Source organism: Pseudorca crassidens, chromosome 1 (genome assembly GCF_039906515.1).
Source record: "Pseudorca crassidens isolate mPseCra1 chromosome 1, mPseCra1.hap1, whole genome shotgun sequence".
NCBI classification, from domain to species: Eukaryota; Metazoa; Chordata; class Mammalia; order Artiodactyla; family Delphinidae; genus Pseudorca; species Pseudorca crassidens.
The window spans coordinates 41605075-41631412 of NC_090296.1; the positions used below are offsets into that span (position 1 = coordinate 41605075).

The 26338-nt window shown below is 33.8% G+C and overlaps 1 protein-coding gene and 1 long non-coding RNA gene across 5 annotated transcripts in view; one reads left to right on the plus strand and one right to left on the minus strand.

Moving 5' to 3' along the window:
* Positions 1–26338, plus strand: part of LOC137226248 (uncharacterized) — a 122697-nt gene that overhangs the window by 67008 nt on the left and 29351 nt on the right. The gene's annotated exons all lie outside the window — the stretch shown is intronic.
* PPM1A (protein phosphatase, Mg2+/Mn2+ dependent 1A) overlaps positions 5659–26338 on the minus strand; it is a 43138-nt gene continuing 22458 nt past the window's right edge. For 2 of the 4 annotated variants that reach the window (XM_067734347.1, XM_067734336.1), the window contains exons 2-7: positions 19322–19373; positions 15739–16592; positions 13274–13391; positions 8990–9098; positions 7509–7566; positions 5659–6552 (exon numbers count right to left, since the gene is read on the minus strand). In XM_067734347.1, the coding sequence (XP_067590448.1) occupies positions 6523–6552; positions 7509–7566; positions 8990–9098; positions 13274–13391; positions 15739–16572 (1149 nt within the window). In that variant the 5' untranslated portion in view covers positions 16573–16592; positions 19322–19373 and the 3' untranslated portion in view covers positions 5659–6522. The remainder of the gene's footprint in view (positions 6553–7508; positions 7567–8989; positions 9099–13273; positions 13392–15738; positions 16593–19321; positions 19374–26338) is intronic. The other 2 variants (XM_067734327.1, XM_067734353.1) reach the window with 1 other exon arrangement.

Sequence of the window (26338 nt, forward strand, 5' to 3'; positions counted from 1 at the left end):
GAGTGAAACCAAGCAGTATTCAGGCATATTACTATAAATAAGATATTTTCCTGCAGATATGCTGTTGACTTAGTTCAGGGCTAACCAGGTAAGACAACAGTCTTTACATTTCAAAATTCCCACAAATGGGAATTAAATATGCTGTAACCGAACATCCAATTTTGGCAACAAATGCAACAAGCTAATCAATTTTTTCATGGTGGTTATGTTTAAGAGAAATCTCAGTCCTGTACACTGGTGACTGTATGTATGTTAGATCCTACTTTAACATTATTTATCAGTAAACACCTAATTCCTCTCATAACTTGAAGTGAACTAAACATTTAATAAACTCTGACACCAGGAAGCTCAAAATCTTAAAACCTGAGTGAGATCTGACAAGTCAAATGTGCTGTTTGTGAATATATTAAATCTATACTATGCAGGTCAGAAATGTTCCATGAACATTTCCATTTTACATCTTTTTTTTTGAGATTCAAAAGTGGCAAATTTAGAAATGATGTTATCCTCCAAAACTAGTGCAAATACTAATCATTCTCTTTCCCCCCCTAGATACGAATTTTAAAAAGGACATTTTAATATCAGATTCTACCTAGACACCCATCTACCTACTCTATCTTTAAAAAAAAACCGATTCCTTAAAATAGACTCAAATTATTTTGACATCCTTGATGTATTAATATCTTTTATGGGCTTTGATGGAAAAGTGTTGAGGCTCTGTTATGCTGTAGTATAGGATCTTAACCAGGGGCCCATGAACCACTGAAGTACTGTAAACTCTGGGGAGGTATGTACATTATATGCATTTTCCTGGGTGCCAAATTCCTAGGATTATTCAGTCTCAAAGGCCCTGTGACCCTGAAAGGTTAAGAAGTATTGCTGCAATGAATTTGTGCCATTCATTATACCTAATTAAGATAGTACTAACTGTGTTCTGCAGCTACCCAATCTCTTACACAAATCTAACTTCAAATAGTACCATAGAAATGCAAATGTTACTAAATGTCCTTTACTGGATCAGGAGGACAATGTAAAAAGAAAGAAAAATTCTAAATAATTTTTCTAAACATTTAATTCAACGAGAAAGCTATTATAGAAAACTGGGTTTTTGAAACAATGAAAAGAACTGAAGGATTGGGTTTTGTGGTGACGAAACATTGCATTTATTTTTCTCAGTTGTTTCTATGTTGGGGAAGCAGTAATTTTTTATCATTATCTGCCTTGCTGGGAAAATCAAATTATCTGCAGAAGCAAAGGCTGGTTCTTGCTGGTTTATGTGATGCAACAGTTCTTAATAATATACAGCTAGGTCCAAGGAAGACCTTCCTATGGCTTTTTAAATAATTAAGAGTAATCTTCCTCTGTCCTCCTCACTGGCATCTTCCCAACCCTTCATTTCCCACGTTTTCCTATTTTTGGCCCAGGTTTACATAGTATTAATTGGCCTTGGTGAGGTAATGCACTAAGCTTTCTTGCTCAAGAAAATGGAATTGGCCTGTTTTGGTTTGAAAAAAGAGAAGCCACCAAGAGGGTAGTAGAGGAAATGAAGCAACATTTCCTGCAGGATAAGGGAGAAAAAATGTCACTCTGTTGTTACATCAAGTTAAACAACCTTCCCCACCCCATCCCCACCATCTTATAAAAGTATAAGTTGTCAACTACGATTTCAATTTTAATACATCTGAGTGTTTCTAACTGGCACACTCCTACCCACTGGTAATATAATTAGGAAACCATGAGAGCAGAGGCCACTAAATATATAAAACAGGAAAAAGGGAAAGAATCTGTGTCATAGGAAACAAAAGTGGAACCAAATGCCTTTCATCATCTCTGTGTAGCATTCTATTAGTAATAACTGACACTTAACTGACATTTAACTATTCTGACCAACAAAACAATACACTATTATACTCATAACATTTAGAAATATATTCTTAAATCTTTCAAGCATATTCTGAAGTATTGTATATAAAATTTAAAACAAATACAACCCCAAATTCATAGCATGTTATAGAAAGAAGTAAAATTAAGCTTCTAAAATTTTAAAGTATAAAGAAGTCTTTCTAACGCCTAAAAGAAAAACTTAATCAGAAGACTAGATCACTTAATTAAAAAACGGTCATCTCATCAGCAGTATTTGTAAGCAAAAGTATATGAAACTCTGGAAGTTTTCTTTGAAGAAAAAACTCAAATGAGAAACATTTTATATACTGAAATATTTACATATTTTCTAATACCAAATCCTAACATAATACTGTACAAATGGCAATCAAAACATTAAAGGTTTAAACCTCTCATTCAAACTTTATGAATTAAAAGTATACACCATGAAATTCAAAATTAAAACAAAATAAACCCCTGTAACCAGTTTCATCAGTTCTTTCAGAAACTGCAAACTGAATTTCCATATTAATTTGTCCAGTAAAGATGGTCAGTAAAATTATTTAAAAAAATTAAAACACAGTAATCACTTAGCTAAAATTGGATATTAACATTGGCATTGTTTTTTCAAGAAAATACACACTTTTGGTTAAATAAGATAAATTTAGCTAGATACATGTTCTTACTTTATTTTTTGTCCACACCACGCAGCATGTGGGATCTTAGTTACCCAACCAGGGACTGAACCTGAGTCCCCTGCATTGGAAGTGCAGAGTTTTAACCACTGGACCGCCAGGGAAGTCCTAGATATATGTTTTTAAATGCGTTAAATTCCACCAGTATTTCCAGGGTTGGAGAATTCTAAGAAATATTCAATACATTACCTTATTTCTCTGATTTACTGCTGTCAGCTGGAAGAATATAAGCCATTCGTGAAAGGCAATCAAGCATACTGAACAGACTTAAGGCTCATCAGTCCAATTTTATTCTTATGCAAAGCAAAATTTTCTTTTGAATGCGATTTTTAACTTTGAGAAGAATAAAACAGAAGAAAGAGTTTTCAAGTGACTAAAGGAACTGCAAATGAGTTCTTTAGGGCAGAGACCCGCCTTGTTCAGGAAAGTATGGGGCAGACAGCAGGTGAGCAGTAACTTTTTTGGATGAGTGATCCAGTTATAATATTAACATACATTAGATTATAAATTCTATTCAAATGTAAACTCCTTGAGAGCAAGGACCTATTCATTTCTTTATAGTTCCAAGGTGCTTACCCTAAAACAGTGTTTTGTAATAACACTTTATATATTTTGTAGAAAAGGTGAGTTACTAGCTGGATTAATATATGGTCAAATGATCACTAAAAGTACTATTATAATTCAGATTATTTGAATTACATAGTTGATTTATTCTTTACTCTAAATTTCTTAATTTTATGTAGTAAAAAAAAAAAAGTGGCTGGGGGCTTCCCTGGTGGCGCAGTGATTGGGAGTCCGCCTGCCGATGCAGGGGACACGGGTTCGTGCCCCGGTCCGGGGGGATCCCACGTGCCGCGGAGCGGCTGGGCCCGTGAGCCATGGCCGCTGAGCCTGCGCGTCCGGAGGAGCCTGTGCTCTGCGGCGGGAGAGGCCACAGCAGTGAGAGGTCCGCAGAAAAAAAAAAAAAAAGAGTGGCTGGAGCAGTACACTAATTGCATAGAACTCTAGAAACAAGTTAATGCATCATAATTAAAAATAAGTTTGAAACGGTTCTAAAGCTGAATAAGAAAAATACCACTTAGATTTTTTAAAGTTAATGCTAATACTGAGAACTGTTTCTGTTATCTGTAAAAGTATATTCCCTAAGAAAGTGGAAATTAAGAGAGCTTACCTTGCTAAAACAATAAGAGATCAGTGAAATTGTTAGGGCAACAAGAATCTGCTATACAAAATGAATTTCCTATTAAAAGCAGCAAAGTGGGTTCATCCTGTTAAAACATTTAAATGAAAGTACATTTGAATAGTATGTTATCATCACACAAGAACTTTTACCCTCCAAAGAAAATAACATACAACATATCAAAAAATTGAGGCATTGCCCTGAGATGCTAATTAGCACACAAAATGGGGTGGGAGGTCAAGAATTTAAGTGGTACAAAAATGAAGTGCACAAGAGAGGTGCAAAAGTGCCTTTTAAAGTGTGGCTGGTTCCCCACCACCACCATTAGCCCCAGGAATCAAGAACACACATAGTTTGCCATTATAATGTATACTTCCTTCCTGTACTTTTATAATTAAAAATTCTATCTAGTATGGCAATGTTGACTCATGTGGAAAAGATTTGGTCTTCTTTGGTCACACTTACAGTTTTCTCTCACTTCCAGGCCTAATTTCAGTACTAATAATTTTAACATTTTAACAGAGGAATATTTTAACCTCCTCTTTTTTAAAGACCCTCAAATTAAAAAGTCTCTAAATATGCTACTATGGTTTGAAATATAGCTTTCCATCACATATTTTACTTACGATTTGAGATTTTGCATCTCAAAATCCAGTTCAAGTTTTTGTAATTTCCAGAACTAAAAACTTTAGTCTACTTAAAAAATTAAGGAATTATAATAAGAATTTAGTTTTCAGTACTGGTAATCTATACTAGAAGCACTGGTATTCATTAAATGTACATTTAGATGCTTACAGTCATAACTTAGAACATTATCATACTTCGCACTCTACCACAGATTTAGACATTAAGCATTTATTTGTAAGTTAAGTACGGAATTGGTTCTGTAATTCCAACTGTTATGAATTTCTAAATATAAATAGCACTTGTTTTTCTTCATGCCGGATTAAGATATAAATTAAATACAATTAAGTTACATTTAATCACCTCCCAAATAAGAGGGATAATGAAAAGATTTTGCTGGCATATAACTACTTAAGTCTGAGATATTTCACATTACTCTTCCCAATACTCCCCTAACTTTACATTAGTTTTAAGGCTATATATACAAATACGTATATTTCCAAGTTAGGGAAAAAACAAATATAACAAAATTATACTACCTTTATACACAGTTTTGATTTTGTATTCAGTGTTGAATTTATATCTTACATTTTAATAGTTTTCTTGTGGGGAATCTGCTTACTGAATGATTAAATTACATGGTGATTAAATACAATATTCAACCTAAAGAGACAAAAATACAGAAGGGCACAGAACAGTAGAGTCTTTTCAATGTGACAGATTTTAAAACTTACTTTCACATGCTTAATCAGAGGAATTTAAGCCTAAATTAAATTAGGTTATTTTTATATCTACAATTCTTTAAGCTTTTTAAAGTTATTTTTAAAGGCCGACAGCTAAATATTATCAACATGCTATATTTCAAATCACTAAATACATCTTAACTATTTGGATTCTAAAGACATGGGCTAATTAAAAATCACAGACACACAACACTCACAAACACACATACACCCCTACGATAGATTGTTAGATTGTCAAGCTTTGACAATTATTTTAACTAAACAGTAGGCAAATTCAGGCTGATAACACATCTAAATGAAAAAATAAGCAGCCTGAAAGAAACCCATTTAAAAATAGATCAAAGAACAACAGAGACTTAAATCTTTTATAGTCTTTCTAATGGAAGGGAAACAGTTCCATTTATGCCTTGAATTACAGTATTTTCCAATTAAAAGAGACTAACATCTTTCCCCATGAGAAAAATTCTCATTTACAATGGTATGGTGCTTTAAAATAAGGGCGGAGTAAAGGAGGAATTACACATACATGATTAAATTTCTTGTTTGTTAAATCAAGCTTTATTGATAAAATGGAATTCAGGATATCTTACTAGGAACAGCAGCAGGCCCAGCCAATCATGATAGCAAAAATGTGGCAGTCTCCTACTATTTGTAGGAAGCTGCTGCTTATCAATTAGTAATTAAATGTAAGGACTTGTAAAAGAGATGCAAAGAATCAAGGCATTTTAGCCCCAAGATTGATATTCTTATGAATATATTGTATTACCTGCAATACTCATGGCAACAAGGAGAGAACCTAGAACAGTTAAATGAAGGGACCAGCTTTATCGACAATGCCAATCCCACTGCCAAAAACATTAAACTAGTTTTCAATTAACTCCCTGGATATTCAGCTTTGTAAGATTTTGGAATAATTCTCCATAATCACGTGCACATTTGAGCGTCTAGCTGACATGGCTGCTGCTCTCCCTGTCCCAACCCCAAGTCCAAACACAGCATGACTTGAAAGGGCTATATATCTGTTGCGTCACACAACAAGCCAAACATTTCTTATAACTTTGATAGTGATTTAAAGCAGTTCATAATTAAATATGAGCATTTTATACAAGGACAATTATACTTTACAAAAAACAAAATCATACAACAAAAATTGCTGGAGTCTGATTTACAACATGAATTATGGTTTGAAATCACGTTTACATAAGTCTCAAATTTACAAAAAAAAAAAATCAGTTCTGGGCTAGCTGTGGTACTGCTGAAGTTCTCTGGTGTAATCACTCTCACCCATGTCATACATGCCCTTCTTTAAAGTTGAAGATGGATGTTTAAAAGGTTCAAGGAAGTTGAGCTGTACTCTCCTTTGGAGGTGAAGGTAAACTCCATGGCTAGATGAGCAGTTTCACCACATATCATCAGTTGAAGTAGAGTCCTTTATAAAAGGAAACAAAGCAAAACAAGGAACTAAATTAAAACTTAGAGATGCATTATTTCCTGGGTAATGCAGAAAGATAAGGTTTTGTAAAGCTGACCTTTAGAATATAAATGTTTTCTAAAATATATAATATGTGTACATGTGTTTATGAAATATCAATATTTAATCTGTTTAAAGAATTGTGAACCCTTTGTTTTGTTTTGGAATAAAATATTTGAAATATGATTTTACCATGAGGTTGACCAAATGTATTTCTAAACCAATCAACTACTAAAAAGAATTTTATTTTTCTCTTCAATAAACCCAATTTATTTTTAGAACACTACCTTTACAAATTTTTATTGCATAAAAACCTCAAGTAATAAGAGATTTGAGGAAGTTTCATAATGCAATATATAAAATATTTCAGAGCCAGGCCCAAATGATTTTAAGTTACCACTTTTCTGTAATCACCATACTACAACAGAATTGTAATAGGAAACTTAATTGGAGCATAGGGCATTCTAAATCTCTTTATATAAACAGAATTCTCTAGTCTAGTATTTAAATGAAATATGCAGGGTTCTTGGCAAAGAATGGGCATTAATGGAGATGGGTATTCTGAAGCTCTGTTACAGCTGCTTACAAAACTCAGAATTAATTCAAGATTCTGAGCAGAGATATTCCCAACTTCAAAAAAACATTTAGTGGCGGAAAATTTCTGAAGTTGATTGCTTGGAGAGGCTTAAAAAAACCAGAATAATTAAAAGGGACTTTCTTGTTTTTTGAGTTAAATGGCCACTCACCATGATTATATCCTCAAGCACTAGAACTGTGGTGCTGGCAGAGTTCAGAGCAGTCAGGGGTGTGTGTAAGAGAATGGGTGCAATGAACAGCTCTGCAAAAACAGGTAGGAAGGATATGCATTTAGAGTAGAGGGGAAGGGAAAGCAGAGGGAGCTAAATGCCACTTACAGTGTCATCATTTTTGTATGGATTCAGTCTATTGTAAACGGCTTCAATAACATTCCGCCTAAATTTAGAAAAAAAATGCAGAAAGTTAATTCTTCAGAGCACAAAACTGCTTAGTAACTCATAGCCAGGTGTTCGTTAAAATGTCAAAGATACTCATACACTTAAATTATTATAGTTCTATTTCTTACTGTCAATAAGTGAGCCATACTTTAAGATATTTGGGCCCCACTGTTAAAGTAGTGGTGCATTTATTCTAGAATGTAACACTCTACTAATGCAATTAATAGAAGACTAAAAGTCATGGCTTGGAAAAAAAAATCAGTCTATATGGGCTACTTCTGTTTGAACTGGCATTTAGTGGTTATGAGTCAGAAATGACAATGCAGTTCTTAAGATATAATATTAATATATTCTGGTTAAGAGCTGAATGTTGTGAAGTAGAAATAACTTCAATATCTGTTATGGTAAAATAATTTAGATATTTTACACTTAAATTTCTGCTTTTCATAATGCCCCTTTAAAAAAGCGCTATTAAAACTGAAATGTCAAATATGACATTTCCCTGGCAAGTCTAGGAATTACTTTTTGTATCATATTTTATTAAAAAATCAGTAGTGGTATTTATAAGTTATAAGCCTCCCTACTTACAAAACTGATTTGAAGCAATTTTATAGACAGTCATTTCACAGATCATATAAGAAACAATTTCCAAAAAATAAAACCTTCAAACAGGAAGTTTTACAATTACATGAAATGATTAAAGAACATGGCTACACTTACAGATCAAGTGGAGGATCAAGGAAATTAGTCAATATATCTTTGTAGGTCAATTACATGGATATCTGAGGTAAAAATGTTTTAAGCCTTGAATTATAAAATTGCTTAAAGTCTCTACTGTAGTTTATAAAGATGTAAGCTTAGTATCTAACCAATATTAGCCCACAGTTCTAGGAACTAAAGTGAAAAGAGAAAAAAAGCAAGAAATGCATCTACCTATCTTGCCTTACACCAAAACCCAACCAACCAGCATCAACAACCAAAAACACTAGGAAAATCAGAGATACAGAAAAATGGCCCAGATGGAAGAAGAGAAAAATGCTCATCCATGGGGTGTTCAGTTATCCAGGGATTAAGAAAATCAAATTATAATAGTAGGAATAATAATGACACTTAGAATTTTGTAGTACTATGTAATTTAGTTTAAAAATTTCTTTCACTGTATTATCTCAGTTATGCTATATGAGGCAATCAGTGTAATCCAAGCCTCCACTGAAGACAGCCTTCAGTGTAATTAGTTACAATGATATTCTGATACCGATTCTAAGTAAGCACCATATATCATTAATACTGAAAAACACCGAACCACAGCTTAAACATTTTGAAGTCACTTTAGAAATTAGGTAAATACACATTTGATCAACGGACACCTAACATTTTCATGTACAGAGATAGATGGTAAGAGTACGCAGAATATAACTTACTTGCTTGCCAATTCACCCCCTGGTGGGAGGCTGGGGATGTTCTCACTCGCTAATGTACGCATCACATGGACTAAGTCAGGGACGCCTTCCCCCTGCTTCTTTATGATTTCTGGGAATCAGAAGTACTTTTTTTGTAAGTGTTATCCAAATTTAATAATAATTAAAAAAACTGAAACAAAGATAACTTAGGTTTTTAAAGATGGCATTTACCACATCTGAGATTTTCTAAACTATATAAAAAAATAAAAATCAAATTGACCTTTGAAAATTGATGACAAAGGGATGTACAAAATGATACAAGAGATACAATACTTTCCAGAAACTTCAAAGAATGAAAATAAACAAGATAAAAATGTGAAAAAATTTCATATTAAAATCAATGTATTACCATAATCAGGGATATGTGTGTACAAATGAGGATATTCCTCTTAAGATGCCAACTAATTATATCTGAGGAGATTAACTCCTCTCTTTAGACTGGAAACATGTTTCCTGAACTTTGCCCTGAAAATACAGTACACAGATTTTTTTAAAAAAATAATTTCAAGATTTGAAAAAAGAAAAAAAAAACCTTTAAGTATGGGGGATTTACTGATTATATACTAACCCAAATCATATTTACATATGTTTATATTTGCAAAATGATACTTAAGTAGCATGTGCAGAATAGGTCATGTACTTGAACACCACTCTCAGCTTAACTTCTGTCTAAAGTATCTTTAAGCAATAAATAGCTATATACCATTTCCTTAGTTGACTGTTTGAACAAAGCCTACAGAATGGAAAAAGGCTAAATTTCAGGACAGAATTTTTAAAAAGAAAAAATTTGATAAACCATACAACTGTATTTAAAATTGTTAATTTCAAAACATTCAGTTATTAAATGGATAGAGTGATATGATCGGCAGTGTTGCCATGCAGATGCATATTGTTATTCATACCACAAAATACCAACCATTATGCACAGACAACTTAAAGAGCTCTCAAACTATTCACTTTAAGTACAGGAAGTCTTTACCTGGAGTTTCAGCATATTTATTCTAAACGTAAGATCATGCCAAGAGTATTTGTAAGTTATATGTTCAATTTTTTGTTTTCCATTATTTACACTAAGAAATTTTCTTTGTCATCATTGTAGATCATTCTAGTTCTCAATTTGTAAATACCTTTGAAAATACAATGCATGTAAAGCCCTTTCATCCTTTGATCAAGCTTCAAAATATTAATTCATCATTAAAGCCACATATTAAAAGACAGACATTGCTACCCATACTTGTTTAAATGGCTCAAACTGTCCTTTGAGGATTAAGGCCAAATTTTACCATCTTTTATTTTTTGCTTTTTTTTAAACCAGTCTTTAATCTGAACAAAAAGCAAGGATCTCAGATTTGGTTTGCCAAGTTCCTTTATTGTATAATCTTTAACATCTAGTATATTTATTCTACATGATTCTAATGCTGGAAATTTGCTGTACAAAAATAAAGGAATTTGATGTTGACCTAAACTGCACAATTTCACAATCTAAAGCTGTAATACACTTAACATACAGTCTCTGCTAAGCCAATACAATTATTGGATAGATAACTAGATACAATATAAATGAACACTGATGATAAATTCAATCAATGATGGTTTCAGGTCTAAAAACATTACCTTGAATCATCTATATTTGATGTTTCATACATCTCCTTTGTTAAAATATAAAAATTAGGATATTTTAATTGTGAATAAAATTACAGGAAGACAAATTCTTTAAAAAAATAATATAAGACTTTAAAAACAGTTATATCTCCTATTCCACATGGGACAATACACTTAAACTATCTGACCATTAATACTACACTAGCCTTGATTCTCTGTGCTTTAAAAAATAAAGAAAAAGAAATTTTAAGAAATATTCCTTTAATTGCTCTTGGACTATACATTTTAATTAGAATTGTAAAAAGACTGAATGCTTTTATTAAGGAATATATATGTATAGAATATCTATGTTCCACATACTCATGTATAAACATATTCTGGCCCCCACCCCTCCACCAAGCCTGAGGGATTCTATCAGTTATCTCCAAATTAGCAACTTTAAAGCTTGGGCAGTCAGTAGCAAATAAAAATACATACATGACACAAGTATCCTCTTAAACTGGCTTAGAAGGACCACAACTTAAGTGGTATGGTTTAAATCATGAGCTGAATCTTTTCACAACCCTAGAGAGTCAAGTATTTAGAATATCATAGGAGGAGAGCTAAAAAGCCTTTGTCCTTTTCTGTGGTGTGGACAGAGAAGCCAAAAGTATTCAAAGCAAATAAAATGAGGTTTAATAGGTCACAGCAATTTAGTGAAGGCATGTACTTAAAGAAAGAAAAAAAGAAAAAGGTATTCAGTGCCTGTTTTAGAAGCTGATTGCAGTATTTATCACTTTTTAAGACATATAACAACTTTTACAATGCAAATAGTTACATTCTTTCTATGTTTTACATTCTTTCTATTAATTCTTTCTATGTTTTTAAATATAGTAGTGGTTTTTAATTACTGTAATATTTAACTAGATGCAGTCTCATCAAATCTACCTCAGTAAATAATACTGTATTTAATTTACGACATAATAATCTCCAGTTGAACAGTACAAGTATAACAACACTTCAACATACCAAAAATATTGAGGATTAATGTAAAGTCTGTTCAGGTGGCAATTCTTGCTTGATAATAAGCAATATAAAACTTAATATTGTAACATAAAATTACTTATCTAAAGCAATTATTTAGAATTGCATCAAAAACTTAAGAGTGCACACTAAAGAGAAAAAATAGCAATTCATTTCTAAAATTTGACCCCATTTCATAGTAAATAAAACTAATTATTTCTTTAAATTGATAAGAAAACATGTACACTCAGGTTAAAGTGCCAATAAATTAAATATCAACATATCCCAATACATATTCTTCTTCAGGTTTCATATTTTTCCACTAACAGCAGTTTGAACCAATGTGCTATGACTTGGTAGCATTCTAAATATTTTATCTCACTGATAACTTATATTGAAATGAATCACTTAAAGCAAAAAATTTCCAAGACCCTTGGAAACAGTGAGGAAACAAACTCATTGAATAGTATGTCCAGTGAATGAAATACTAAATACTATATACACATACTAGATATATCACTATCAAGTAGGTGAGAGAAATAAAAACAAAATAGCAGCTCCAGACAGTACTGAAAAATCAAAACCAACCATGATTCTAATATCAGACTAATTATAATTGGTATCAAACAGCAAAAAGGGAGAAAACAAAATTAAAGTGCATATTAATTTTAATAATGCAGGCACAGCAGGATATAATAGTGTATCAATGTTTACATGCTATTAAAGGTCTTTAACGTGCAATGTAATGACATTAGGAGCCAAAAATGCATTTTAACACTATTATTGGCATGTCAAATTTTTCTGCTTAAAGAAACTGCATAATCTACATGCTTATTGCATATATGCAGTAAACTGGAATTCTCTGGGGAGACTTAATAGTTATGGCAAATAGTAGCTGCATCAATGATCATTTAAAAGTTTTTCAAATATTTAAAGGCATTACACTTGAGCTACAAATACCTTTCTAATTGTCTCAAAGTAATTTGCAGAATTATGACAAATACACTTCTGTAATTCCCAACTTATTTCTTGATTTTATTCAGCATTTATATTTCTGCCAGGTAGAGATATATGCCAGGTATGTCTTCTATTCAGGTTTATGTTGTCTAGGTGAGGCAGTTTATGGCTTAGGCAAGAAGCTTTGGAACGGTTTAAAATAAATTTTTAAAAGCTGTGGCACATGAAAGTTGTTAATAACCAGGCTATGATCTTCAAGTTATTTTTTTAAAGTCCCAAAGATCTTAAAATTCATACACACAGCTTTACACAGAAAGATGGTATTCAAATTATCACCATCATAAAAAATCTGTTTATAATTAAATAAACCACAAATTAGACTTTCCTGGCATAAAATTATTCATGCCAATGAATTCATAAAGAATTTGAAAGCACACAACACTTTAGCCTTTTTAAACAGAAGTATCCTGAACAGAATGTACTGGGCCATCCGAGTTGCTATTTCTAATATAACTGTGATAGGACAATAACAAAAATCTAAACAGCTACTACAGAAATGCCCTTTCCCACTTTTGTACACTAAATGTCAAAGGCATGTAAAGATCTAAAAGCTAAAATGTTAAAGTTTGATTATGTTGAGGTTTTTCTTTAATAAAGCTACTTATTTTTTGTTAAATGATCCACCTTCTACTCTGCTTTCCAGGTACTTGTCCAACTCTGCCTCCTTCGTCACTGCTTCTGGTGATACTTTGGGTGCATTTGGAAAACAGATCAATATCACACTCATGTTGTCTCGACTTCCCTGGGAAGAAAAAAGTTTGAGAAAATATTGTTTTCTTTTTGCTCTTCAAAGCTTTGAGAACCTTTACAGTCATGCCAATTATACTTGTTCTAGTGAAAACATATATTGTTTTTAAGGAGAGAAAAATATATATGCACATGTGGAGCGGCACCACCCAATACATACATTGTACATATGGTATACAGAATAACCAATACTCCAAAAGACAAGAGAGAAACACTACAGATTAAAAAAATGATTGTTGCAGTAGAGTTTAAAGCTCTATAAAACAAATATTTCTGAACATTTACTGGTGGCCTACTTAACATGAAGTGATACCTAACACAAATACACATACATACATTCATTCAATTCAACAAGATAGAAAATTCTAGTGATATTCTTTACAACATGATTTGATCTGTAGTTACATATATACTTGAGAAATTTACTTTTTTTTGACAAATTTACATTTAAAATAAATTATGGGGCTAATTAATCTGCTTCATAATAAGTAGAAATATGGAATTAGAAATAAAACTACATATATAAAGTTTATAAACCAGCTTTTAACTTTCATAATTTAAAAAAAAGTTTCAACTTTTAGGAAGTACATTTGTTTTTAAAAGCACCTAGATATTCAAAATGCTATAATTAAAATACTTGAATCAATTTTGGCCTCCCCAAAAATCAGACTTCCTCTTCCTATTAGTAATTGGAGTTCTAAAATTTTAAGTATTTAATTCCCCTATATGGGAAAATTGAAGTTATACCATTAATTTAAGCAAATACAAAGAATTTAATATTTAAAATATTGGGGGAAATTGTATAAAAATGAGGCAAATGATAAGATACTGAACAATTTTTAAAACAGAGCATAATGCAGAAGAGATAAAGTAGAATCTGAGTCATAATTTACTAATATCTGAATCTGACCAAGTCTCTCAAGAAAACAGCTTTTAATTTAGTTAACAAGTATTTAACTCTCAAGCGCTACAGAATAAACCTAACAAATGAATGCTACTTTTTCCCTTTTTTATACTAAAAGGGACAAAGAACATAAGCATCCTTGTTTGGTTCCCCCCAAATTCAGAAATTAACAACAATAGTGTGTACTACCAAGTTGTTGCTCTATTGATTTTTTTTTAACATATGTGTTGGATGTTACATAAACTTGATTTGTGTTGGATATTACATAAACCTGATTTTTAATTAAGATTTTAAGTACAGCTGGCAGTTGTGCATATAAAACCACAGAGAATATTATGTTGACTTTCTATTTCCGAGTTTTAAAAGGACATCAAATATACAGCCTCAGAAGAGTTTTATAAAATCACCATTTGTTAAACAAACACAAAGAATTAGTTAATGAGCATTATTGACAAAATAGAACTGTGGTGTAAAGAACACTGCACCTAAGTCAAGGACTTGGATTCTAGTCTTAGCGCTGCAACTAAAGAAGTAAATTGTGTAACATTTTTAACTTTTCTAGAAAAGGGAGCAGCATGTATCAAGCACACACTGTTTGCTAAAACTAGGTACTTCATATGTATACATTAGTTCATCAACAGTCTTATGAGTTAGATACTATTTTCTCCATTCAATAGCTGAGAGAGGTGGAACAATTTGTTCAAGACTATAGAGTACAAAAGTAACAGAGGTTAAGATTTGATTCTAGGTCTGACTCTGAAGTCCGCAGAGCCTTCTCTTGCTCATCTATATACATGATCCCATTTGATCATCCCGACAACCCCATAAGACAGGGTAATAATATCTCTCTTTCTCTCTCTTTTTTATACAATTAAAGAAACTGATTTTCCAGACAATTTAAATAGCTTACCTGAAGTCATACACAGTCTCATACCAAGTTCTTCTGACTCCATGTCCAAGGCTATTTCTATTACATCACACCAAATGATCACTAAATCCTCTGCTGGTGCTACAGATTCATTAGACCATAGTCTCAAAGTATTTCCATAAATGTACTGAGATATCACATGGTAAAAATAAAATATTAAAATTCTAAAATGCTTTTCATATATAGACACTGAGGCTTAACCCTCCCCATTCCCTTTTCTAAAACATGATACAGTCTTTTACCTTTGATAAAATTCCACAATAGTAAAAAGCTCAAGTAGTCATGGTTACTAAAAGACTAAACATTCAGATTATAACCCTTGCATTTTTGGTAACCGCGTAATTTATTTCTAAGAAGTATTCCTATGTTATTTTCATAATTGATGAAAAGTATCCTGCAATTGTACCAAAAACTTATTTCTGAGTACTACAGGTTCTAAGATGATTATATACTAGAGTAGTAATTAAGATGACATAAAATCATTTCATCTAAAAAAAAAAGTCTAGCTACCTTATACAAACAGGTGTCGACTACTTCATTGCAAACTTTCTCAAGGTCATCAGTGACTTCAAGTCTGGATCTTACAAAATCACAGAGCTCTTCATTTCCCATGACATCCCAAATACCATCACATGCAAGAATAATGAACTGATCATCTTCTTCAGATCTTTCAATATCATGGACTTCAGGCTCTGGTGACACAAGCTGCTCTGTAGGACCTTTTCCATGGACACATTTGTAATCGAAGTCCCCAAGGGCCCTTGACACAGCCAGAGAGCCATTCACACGTTGAATCATTACAGAACCACCTGCATTCTGAATTCGTTCTTTTTCCAGCGGATTACTTGGTTTGTGATCTTGTGTGAAGAAGTAAACTTTCCTGTTCCTACAAAGTAAACCTCTTGAGTCTCCACAGTTAATGAAGTAAGTATGTTGAGGAGAAATTAAGACACCCACAGCTGTTGACCCACTTCTATCAGCACCATGTTTCTTCTCTGACATAACTCTCATATGTTCATCAATCTCCAGAAAACCTGTTCTGATTCCATTCTTTACATTTTCCACAGAAGGTGCTCCTGTAGACCCTTTAAAATCCTGGTTATTGGTGATGTGATCTAACAAATGCTCACAGCAGTATTTGGCAACCTGAGAACCAGCATGCCCATCATACACAGCAAAGAATGACCATGTTTCAAGTCCACTTGGCAAACCGATCACAGCCGTATGTGCGTCCTCCATTTCAACTCGCCAGCCTTGCATGCTGCTTAGCCCATATCGCAACCCATTACCCTGCCCCTGGGCATTATGTTTTTCCATCTTTGGTTTGTCTAAAAATGCTCCCATTATGTCTTGATCCTCTAGGTCTGCAAAGGAAGAGAAACAGGAAAGTTAATAGCTATCTTATAAACAAACTATATATCCAACAACCTTTTTAAGAGAGAAGGAAATACCAAGAAAGCTTTAAATAAGAATTCACAACTCTTGTGATAAGCAGACACTCACTGCTGACTTGGAACCTGATGATTAACAAGGAAGAATTGGGGGAAAGGCTGTTCAGGCACAGCTCAGAATGTACAACAGGCAGAGAGAAGTAAAGCATCATGATAAAAGTAGCTGATCTGACACTCTCCCCAAGGAACAAGTACTTGAAATAGAAAAGAGACTTGGCAGTGGCCATCAGCTTACATGAACCATGTCAAGTGGTTAAGGATGCATTGAATATGTGAATCTCTTAGGGAATCTCAGAACTAAGTTGTATGTATATATTAATCAAGAAAAAACAAATAAATGAATTCACAGGACATACCAAAAGCCTACTAATTCAAACATCTTAGTTGAACATTCAGGATTTTCCAAAGTTTGATTCCAAATATCTAGTTTTATTCCTACTACATCAACTCTCTGAAAAAGTAGAAAAAGATCTACTCACAATGATTCAAATTTGCATGCTCCTTCCCTTAAGTCTTTCCTCCTTACTTATAGAAATAAGTATACCCATCCTTTAACGTCTAGCTCAAATTCTACCTTTTCCATTGGTTTTTCAGTCTCTGAAAAGCCAATAAGTTATTAGATACCTGTAAGTGGTTCAGCCTCAATTTTCAAGTTGCAAAGCAATTATACATACATATAACAAAGACTGTCATATGTAGATATAATAAAATTCATCTACTGTAACCTAATCTAGAGGTAATAACACGTATCATCATATGGTACTCTATAACCATTTGGTATAAACAGAAAAGGAGATCAAAAGGTCTAGGACAGCACTGTGGACAAGCCTGAAAGCTTAGCTAATCTAATCCTTTCCCAATAATCAAAAGCTAAAACCCTTGGTCTGGAATGAGCTTACACAAAGCAGGAAGACAGTTGGCCTTTACTTGAGTAATGGCCTAGAATGTAGACACTTGTGGTCCAAGTGATCAAATGAGTCACAATTTAAAGCAATCTGAAAGAAGGATACAATGAGATTTAATGGAGGTTAAGGTGAGATGGGAAGGAGTGGGGGAAAGTACCCAGGTAAATCAGGACGCACTTAGGAGATTAGGGGATTGATGATGCTAAGCTCTGAGAAGAAGCTGGGAGAGAGAAAGGAAGAAGAAAAACAACTCAGAAAGGAAACAGTTTCCCAGCAACCTCTCCCTCCTTCTCTATCCTACGAGGGCCAAACTAATACACAGCAGAGAAGTCTGGCTGATTAGTATGATAAAATGATCTCCTGCCTACTTGTCTGTGTCCACTAATGGAGGTTAAATAATGAAAACTAGCCATTATTCATTCCTTATGGTGGTATTCATCAAATTACCTTTCTGACACCAAGTTGATACACAATATGGCAAGGGTGAGTGTTTTGATTGGACAAAAGATACAATAGTAATGATACCTTAATAGCAGACAATGTTTAAGATGAATTCTAAATCACTGATAAGTGTTTTACAACTGTTACCTGAAGTCATTCTCAACAACACTCTAAAGTAGGTAATAATATTATCTTCAATTTATAGATGAACTTTAGTGTGACTAAAGAACTTGGCCAACGTCACTCATCAGACAAGTTGAGGGGAGTCAGGTCTCTAATTCAAGCCTGCCTGGCTCTAAAGCACCATTTACTACTACAGCAATGGTCTCAGTCATGGCTGTACAAAAGAATTATCTGTGGACCTTTTGAAAAGTTAAGATTAAAAAAACCAGAATTTCCACAGTAGGGTTGGAATCTAGGAATCTGTGTATCTGTTGTAAAGATTAGATGGAAAGCCTAGATAGATAGGTAGATAGAAGATGATTAAGCCATGGTGAGGTTAAGTCATCTGCTGAAGGTCAACAGCAAGTTGCCTCATCTCTGTACCTCAATTCCTTTAGCTAGGCTAAAGGGGAGGTGGGAGATGTTACAGTCAGCCCTCCATATCTTCGGGTTTGGATATGGAGGGCTCACCATATTCACTGTACTATGCTATTTTATAGAAGGGACTTGAGCATCCACACATTCTGGTATCCATGGGGGCTCCTGGAACCAATCCCTGCAAATACTGAGGGACAACTGTATACTTAAGACACTTGATACCACAAATCTAGCATTCGTCATCTTATAATGGGCATATATTAATACGTACCTCTGAATGTTGCTGCAAAGTTTAAATGAGGTAATGGCTGCAAAGTAGCCACATAGAGCAGAGCAAACATGAGGAACTCAGCAAATGGAAACTATTTAATTATGACTACATTCCCACATACACAACACATCTAGATTCTGATATTACCTAACAGGGATCTTACTCTCCCTCTCCCTTTTATAGAAAAGTCCAGTAGTTATTTTCCAGAGATATATCTATCTATATATCTATCGATCGATCTAGATATATATATGAAACTACCAAACAAATAATTCTTTGAAGATAAACAGGGTATGCTTTCTAAAAAAAAAACACCCCAACTTTTGAAAAATATATATTAGAAATATAAAAATGTAACAAACCAAGTCAATCATCTGATAAAATTTTAGGTCCAGCTCTACTGCAAATGCAAAAATATAGTCAAGGGCAAATAATTTTGTGTCTGGATTTTTACATACTGAAAATAGGTGATTCAGAAATCTTACCTCCTGGGATTCTGAATAATTTGTAGAAGCCTGGTGAAGCAGCCAACTATAGCTACAAAATACAGCAGATAGTTATATAAAAATAATAGTTATCAGAAATTATTTACTTATAAATACTATGACATAGTACTTATAAATATGTCATACTTATAAGTACTATGACATACTATAAGTACCTATAAGTAAATAATTTTTACTTTTAAAAAATACATAGTTATTTTCCATAACTGGACTACTAAAGAGTATTTTATTTAGTCAAGTTATTAAATTGGCATGTATCTACAAACAGTAAATCCCAAGGCGATTCAGTTTGCCCATGAAAGTTTAAGTTAGTTTCTGAGAGAAATTCTAGTTCTCACCTAGTGTTAAATCTACTCTGAGCACATGCTGGATCTCATCACAACACTAGCATTATCAGATGATCTGAACATTTCAATACAAAGTACTATGACAATCATAAGACTGAACTCATCTTTGATATAATCAGAAAATTTGGTGACCATTTTTGTCTTTTAAAACCAAACAAACTCCCAAACTGAAAAATCCTAAGGCTGAGTCAGGAAGTATTCATTAAAGTTCAGCGACTGCCTTTTATTAAGTAAAACCGATCTCACAATCATAATGAAGAGTCTTGAACCTGGTCATTTGGTTTAATCCACTCAGAATTATCCCAAGTTAAAAAAAAGCTCTATATATTCATTCAACTGTTAAGATCCCTAAGCACCATATTAGCCATGAAACAAGAGTTATTAAACTGACAATTCTGGCAGAGTCCTTTAGTAAAAAATTGAAGACTAAAACACTGCAGGGTTCTTTTCTGTTTACCTATGGACACACAGTATAATACAGAATGTCCTGGTGCTCCATTAACAGAGGACAAAATAGACTATGTAAACAATGTTGAGAAAATTATATTCTCTTAGTAATTGATATCAGAATTCTTCTTACAGCAAGCCCTACTTTTTCTGAGAAACACTAGTTTGATCAGATATGTAAGTAAGGGGTTAAGGATCAAAAGATATACTCAACATAACAAAAGATCACTACTAAACAAGCATTTGAAGGAGGGTAGATGCTGCTAACTGAAGGATCTTTGTTTGATGAGCACTGAGATAGGTTTGATTATAAAAACTGGGGAGGAAAATCTGGACTGGACCTCCATAAGAAATAAGAAATCTAAAGGTTGGGGGAAATCCAGAGGGAAAAAACTATATAGCAAGAGAGACTTGAAGCTTCTTGGGGGAAAAGGGAAAAAATGGAATACCAGTTAGCAGCACTGGTAGCAGTGTATAACATGGCAACATTGAAGTCATTTGCAGTGAGGAGTGAACTCTCTACTACTACCAAACCTTTGGTATAGCCTACATTGCCCACTAATGCTTATGTATGAATAGACTGTCAAAGATGAGGACAAATGGTCAGCTGACCTCTGGAATGCACACTTACTGAACAATAGAATACTAAGCAATTTATTGCATAGACGGGTTCAGAGAAGATGCACAGTCCTTGTGGCCACATCTCTCTACCAAGGATAATCTAAGCTACATAAACTACTTTTAACTTCCCAAGGTATGAAACATGGTAATTCATAAATTATATTTTGTAATCCAAGGTAACCATCTCAAAGTTATCTATGGTAATGATACATAAGCACATGAACAAAATTTTACACAATTTGAGGAGAAAAAAAAGATCAATCTTGGGTAATTTTTCTCCCATTTGGAGTCTGAAATTTCTAATCATTACAAAAATAGTCACACATTTATATGTACAAATTTGATTTTGATAACTTGTATAAATAATCAGAGCCAAAATGTAGAAATGATCTGTCTAAACCTATTTTACAAATGAGAAGGTACAGAGAAACAGAATGACTTGCCCAAGGTCAAAAAGCTAGTTCAGCACTAAGCCTGAGAAAAGGACCTAGGTTTCTGGACTAACACTCTAATTCTCCTACACAAGCCATCCTGTATATCTGCAAATGAAGTAATGGAAATCTAAAAATGTAGACTTTTAAAAAGACAACACACAAGGCAGAGAGGCATGGAAGATGGTCACCGAAGAAAGCAGAAACTTCTTTTAGTGTCATTTCTTCCTCTGCCTACTCTACATAATTTGTGTTCTAAACTACCAAAGGTAAATGACCAAAAAAAGAGGAGGGAAGGAAAGGTAAAGAAGAAGAGAAAAGGAAGAAAAGCAAGAAATCCAACTTTTATTTTTTGTCTGAGACTAACAGAAAACAACAGTGAACTAACTGCAATTTCTGGCAATGCCAATTTCAAATACACGAGCTAAATAAAATATAATAATGAGCAGAGAAAACTAAGAGGATGTATTTTTAAAGATTCAGAAATTAAAGGTGGGGATTGGGGGTGGGTGGGTGAGCTCAGTATTCATTAGCTCCAAACTAGAAAACGCCCATCAATTTATGAGATGACACTGAATGAACGAAACAACTGCAAGCTGTCAACCAAAGCAAAAACAAAAAAAGCAAACAAACCACTCTGAAAGTAGGTTCATGGAAACGAAAAACAATTACTGAACTAAAATTTTCAAAAGAGACAATGAATAGCCAAATAGATACCACAGTTAAAACAATAAACAAAACAAAACAATAAATGAGATCACTTTGAGGAATTCTTTTAGAACTCAGGTCTTTCCTCATCTTGATTCCAAACATACAAACCCACCCATGTTGGTACCCATCCTATCCTCATACCTTTCTGTTATAACAGAGTACTCTCTGTCCTCGCACTTAAGTTAAGTCCCTCTGTTAGAGCTTTGGAGCCCATGCTTCAAAGGAATCTTACACAATTTATGTGTCTTCCCAGGAATAATAACATTATTATCCTCTTCCACTCCTTTATATTCAACCTCCCCCTTTCTATTGGAGTACAACTTTTAAAGACACTCAAATGTCATCCATTAAAAATAAGTCTTTAGGGCTTCCCTGGTGGCGCAGTGGTTGAGAGTCCGCCTGCCGATGCAGGGGACGCGGGTTCCTGCCCCGGTCCGGGAGGATCCCACATGCCGCGGAGTGGCTGGGCCTGTGAGCCATGGCCGCTGAGCCTGCGCGTACGGAGCCTGTGCTCCGCAACGGGAGAGGCCACAGCGGTGACAGGCCCGTGTACGGCAAAAAAAAAAAAAAAAGTCTTTAGGTGACTCATTCCCCTCTAGCTACCTCCTGCCTCTTTCTTTCCCCTACAGTTCAAAGTCTTTTTAAAAAAAGTGTTGATGCTCCAAACTGTTGTCTGGCCATTCCATCAAAACAAGCTCCTCCAAGCTTAACCCAATGGACATTTTGGCCCTTGTCTGACTGACTGCTCAGAGCAGCACTCAACACAATACTCCTTGAAACACTCTTCCCATTGGCTTTTCAAGATGCTACACACTCCTAGATTTCCTCCTACCCTAGCTTCTCCATCCTTGTCTTATTTGCAGGCCCATCCTCATCTCTCAAGCCATTAAATATTAGCATTCAAGGCTTAGACCTAGGCCCTCTTCTCACTCTATGCTAGCTCCCAAGGTACTCTTTCATATCGTTTTTTCTTCTTTTTTTTTTCTTTCATGGTTTTTGCCAGTGAATGGCACCATCATTCATCAAAGTGAATAGAAACCAAGGACATATCTTTGATACCTCTTTCTACTTTATCTCCCATCAGTCCAACATCAAGTTCTACTTCTTAAGTATTCTCAAATCTGCCCAGTTTTTTCGCTAACACCATAGTCTTCAAGGTACCATCATCTTTCAATGCATTATTCTATACCAGCCTCCTATTTTGTCTCTTCACATGCATTCTGGCCTCCCTCCAATTCATTCTACAAACTGCAACCTTAGTAAACTTTTCAAAATACAAATATCAGTGATCGTTTTGTAATCTACAGAAATATCAAGTCACTATGTTGTGCACCAGCAACTAACATAGTGTTGCAGATCAGTTATACTTCAAAGAAAACAAAAAACCCAAAAAACAAACTCACAGAAAAAGAGATCAGATTTGTGTTACCAGGGGTGGTGGGAAAGGGAATTAAATGGATGAAGGTAGTTAAATGGTACAACCTTAACAGTTACAAGATAAGTAAGTACTAGGGATGTAAGGTACAATGTGACTAATTAACACTGCTGTATGCTATATTTATGTTTTTAAGATAGTAAATCCTAAGAGTTCTCATCACAAGAAAAAAAATTTTTTTTGTACCTACATGAGATGACACATGTTCAACTAAATTTACTGTGGTAATCATTTCATGATATATGTAGGTCAAATCATTATGCTGTATACCTTAAACTTACACAGTGCTGTAAGTCAATTATATCTCAATAAAACCAGAAGAAAAAAGATAATATAATACAAATTTCACTGTATCACTTCTATACTAAAAGTCATTCAATGGCTTTCCTCTCTTTGGGGGGATAATGAACTGCTTAATATGGCTCACATGAAAGCCCTGAGTAGTCAGGCGCCCATCAACCTTCTCCAGACTTACCTTACTTCATAATGCGCCGCCCCAATAACATTCTCTACTCCAACTGTAAGGGCTTTCTTACAGTACCTAGTACTTGTCACGTCCCCTTCCTCCAAATAACATAAACAAATGCCACTTCCTCTATAAAAAGCTATTCCTTCCTCTCTTACTCTACCCAATTCATACTCATTCTTCAGATTATTAACTCAAGTATCAGGTCTTCTGGAGAGCCTCCTTTGAATACTCTGGATTCCCCTAGCACAGCAGACCTTCAATAAACACTTGCTGAATGAATTAGCTCCAAAGAAAAAGCAGATGCAAATATTAAAAATTTGGTAACAGAATGAGTATACCCAGGGAATAAATATAAACATAAAAAAATAAGACTTTCTGATGGACAAAACAGAGAAGCTATAATCAAAGAAAGAAATTTTTCCCTCAGTAGAAGTCTTCAAACTTACAAAGCTCACTGAATATCTAGGAGGATTAATTGCTAAAAACCCACCCCTATTTACCCACAACTGAAGAAATTCAAGGAAAAGAAAAAAAAAAAACTATAACATAAGCTTCTAGGAAAATCTTGGGTAATCTTCAAAGGAAAGAGTATCAAATTAGTATCAGCCATTGCCAACTATAAAACTGAATCCTAAAGTAGAGAATAAACAGAGTTCTAAGAGTTAAGGTTAATTACATAATCATCCAAACTATTATTCATGTGTATAGGGGGAAAGACATTTTAAGATATATAAGGACTCAAAAAAAAAAAAAGATATATAAGCACTCAAAGCATATACTCATACTTTATGGAAAATTCAAGAAAAAATTCCAAACAAGCAAACATCTATTATGTTTTAAAACTATTAAGTTCATCTCTAAGACTTGTCATTAGTTTAACTTTTTAATAACATTACAGAAAAATAACCTTCTTAAAAATACTGATCTAGAAAAACAAAATCCCAATATATAAAGTAAAAGAACTTGGGAAGTGGCCCAATTATCCAAGTTAACACTAGGAAGACACTCTCATGTCTTTAGAGTTATTCTCACATCAACAGCAAAGCACATATAAATCAAAAAACAAACAAAAAATCTTTCATAAGACTAAACTTAAAAGTTACAGATCTATCCAATATGAGACTTTGGACAAGTCCTTTAGCTTAATATCTAACTTTCCTTACTGATAAATAATCAACCTTGATTAATTAACAAGGTAATTGTTCTGAGAAATGTATAAGAAATTAAGTGAGAAGATTAAAATTTCAGGAATACCTACATAAATGGCATTAGTAAATTAATACTTTAGTCTAAAATCATGCTAATGAATTCCCATTTAAAAACTTATTCTCAATACCAAGATGATGATTATGAGATAAATAAGATTATTTTACTACAGAAAAGTCAACTTTTAAAGAAGGAAAAAAGAAAAAAGCAGCTACCAACTAAGACTACAAATTGGTAGCCTGAATTTGACCTTCACATATATTGTTAGTTCCTCTCCCCAAGCAACATGCATTCTCCAGAGTCCCCACTACTCCTTACTGACCATATCTAGACCATTTCATCCACTTTTCCACCATGGCATCTGAGTTTGCATCATTTGGTAAAGAGGACAATACCTGTGATTGTAACAGCATACAATCCATGAGGATTTACTCTAATCTGATCTTTCACTAATGTGGCCACCTCATCCCAAAGTAGCAGTATAGTAGACTGAATAATGGCTCCCAAAGACATCAGGCCTTAATCACGTAAACATTACCTCATTTGGAAAAAAGAGGTCTGTGTAGATGTGATTAACTTAAGAAACTTCTGACTGGGGGGGTTGGTGGAGAATATCTGGGGTTATACTGGGGTCTCTAAATGCAATCACAAGTGTCATTATAGAGGCATAAGAAAAGCTGACACACACAGAGGAGAAGGTGATGTGAAGACAGAGCAGAAAGAGATCTGAAGATGCTGGCCTTGAAGATTACAGTGATGTGGCTACAATCCAAAGAATGCTGACAGCCACCAGAAGCTGGAAAAGGAAGGGAATGCATTTTTCCCCTAAAGCCTCCAGACTGAGCACATTCCTGCAGGCTCAATGAAACTGATTTTGGACTTGTGACCTCCAGAACTATAAGAAAATAAGTGTGTATGAAAAATCAGAAACTAGAATATAAAAAGTATTAACAGAGCTAAGGAATGAAATTTAAGAGATAAAACATTATTGTATTATTTTAAATAACACGAAAAGCAATAATGAGAAGTAAAGAACTTATAGAAAACAAGTTACAAGAAGTAAAAACCAAAATAAGAAAAATCATCCAGTATGAAGATAGTAAGAATAAAGAGGTAAAAGTGAGTAGATTAAAGACACACGCACTGTAGATTCAACAGTTTATTAGTACACTGTAAAATGAAAATCAAATAATGGAAGAGAAATTAAAACCTCAAAGAAGAAATTAATCCTAAACTGAGAGAAAATTTGAACTTGATGATTCAAGGCATTCATCAAGTACTAGATAATTTTAGTAGAAACTGACCAATACCACAGCATAATTTGGTGAA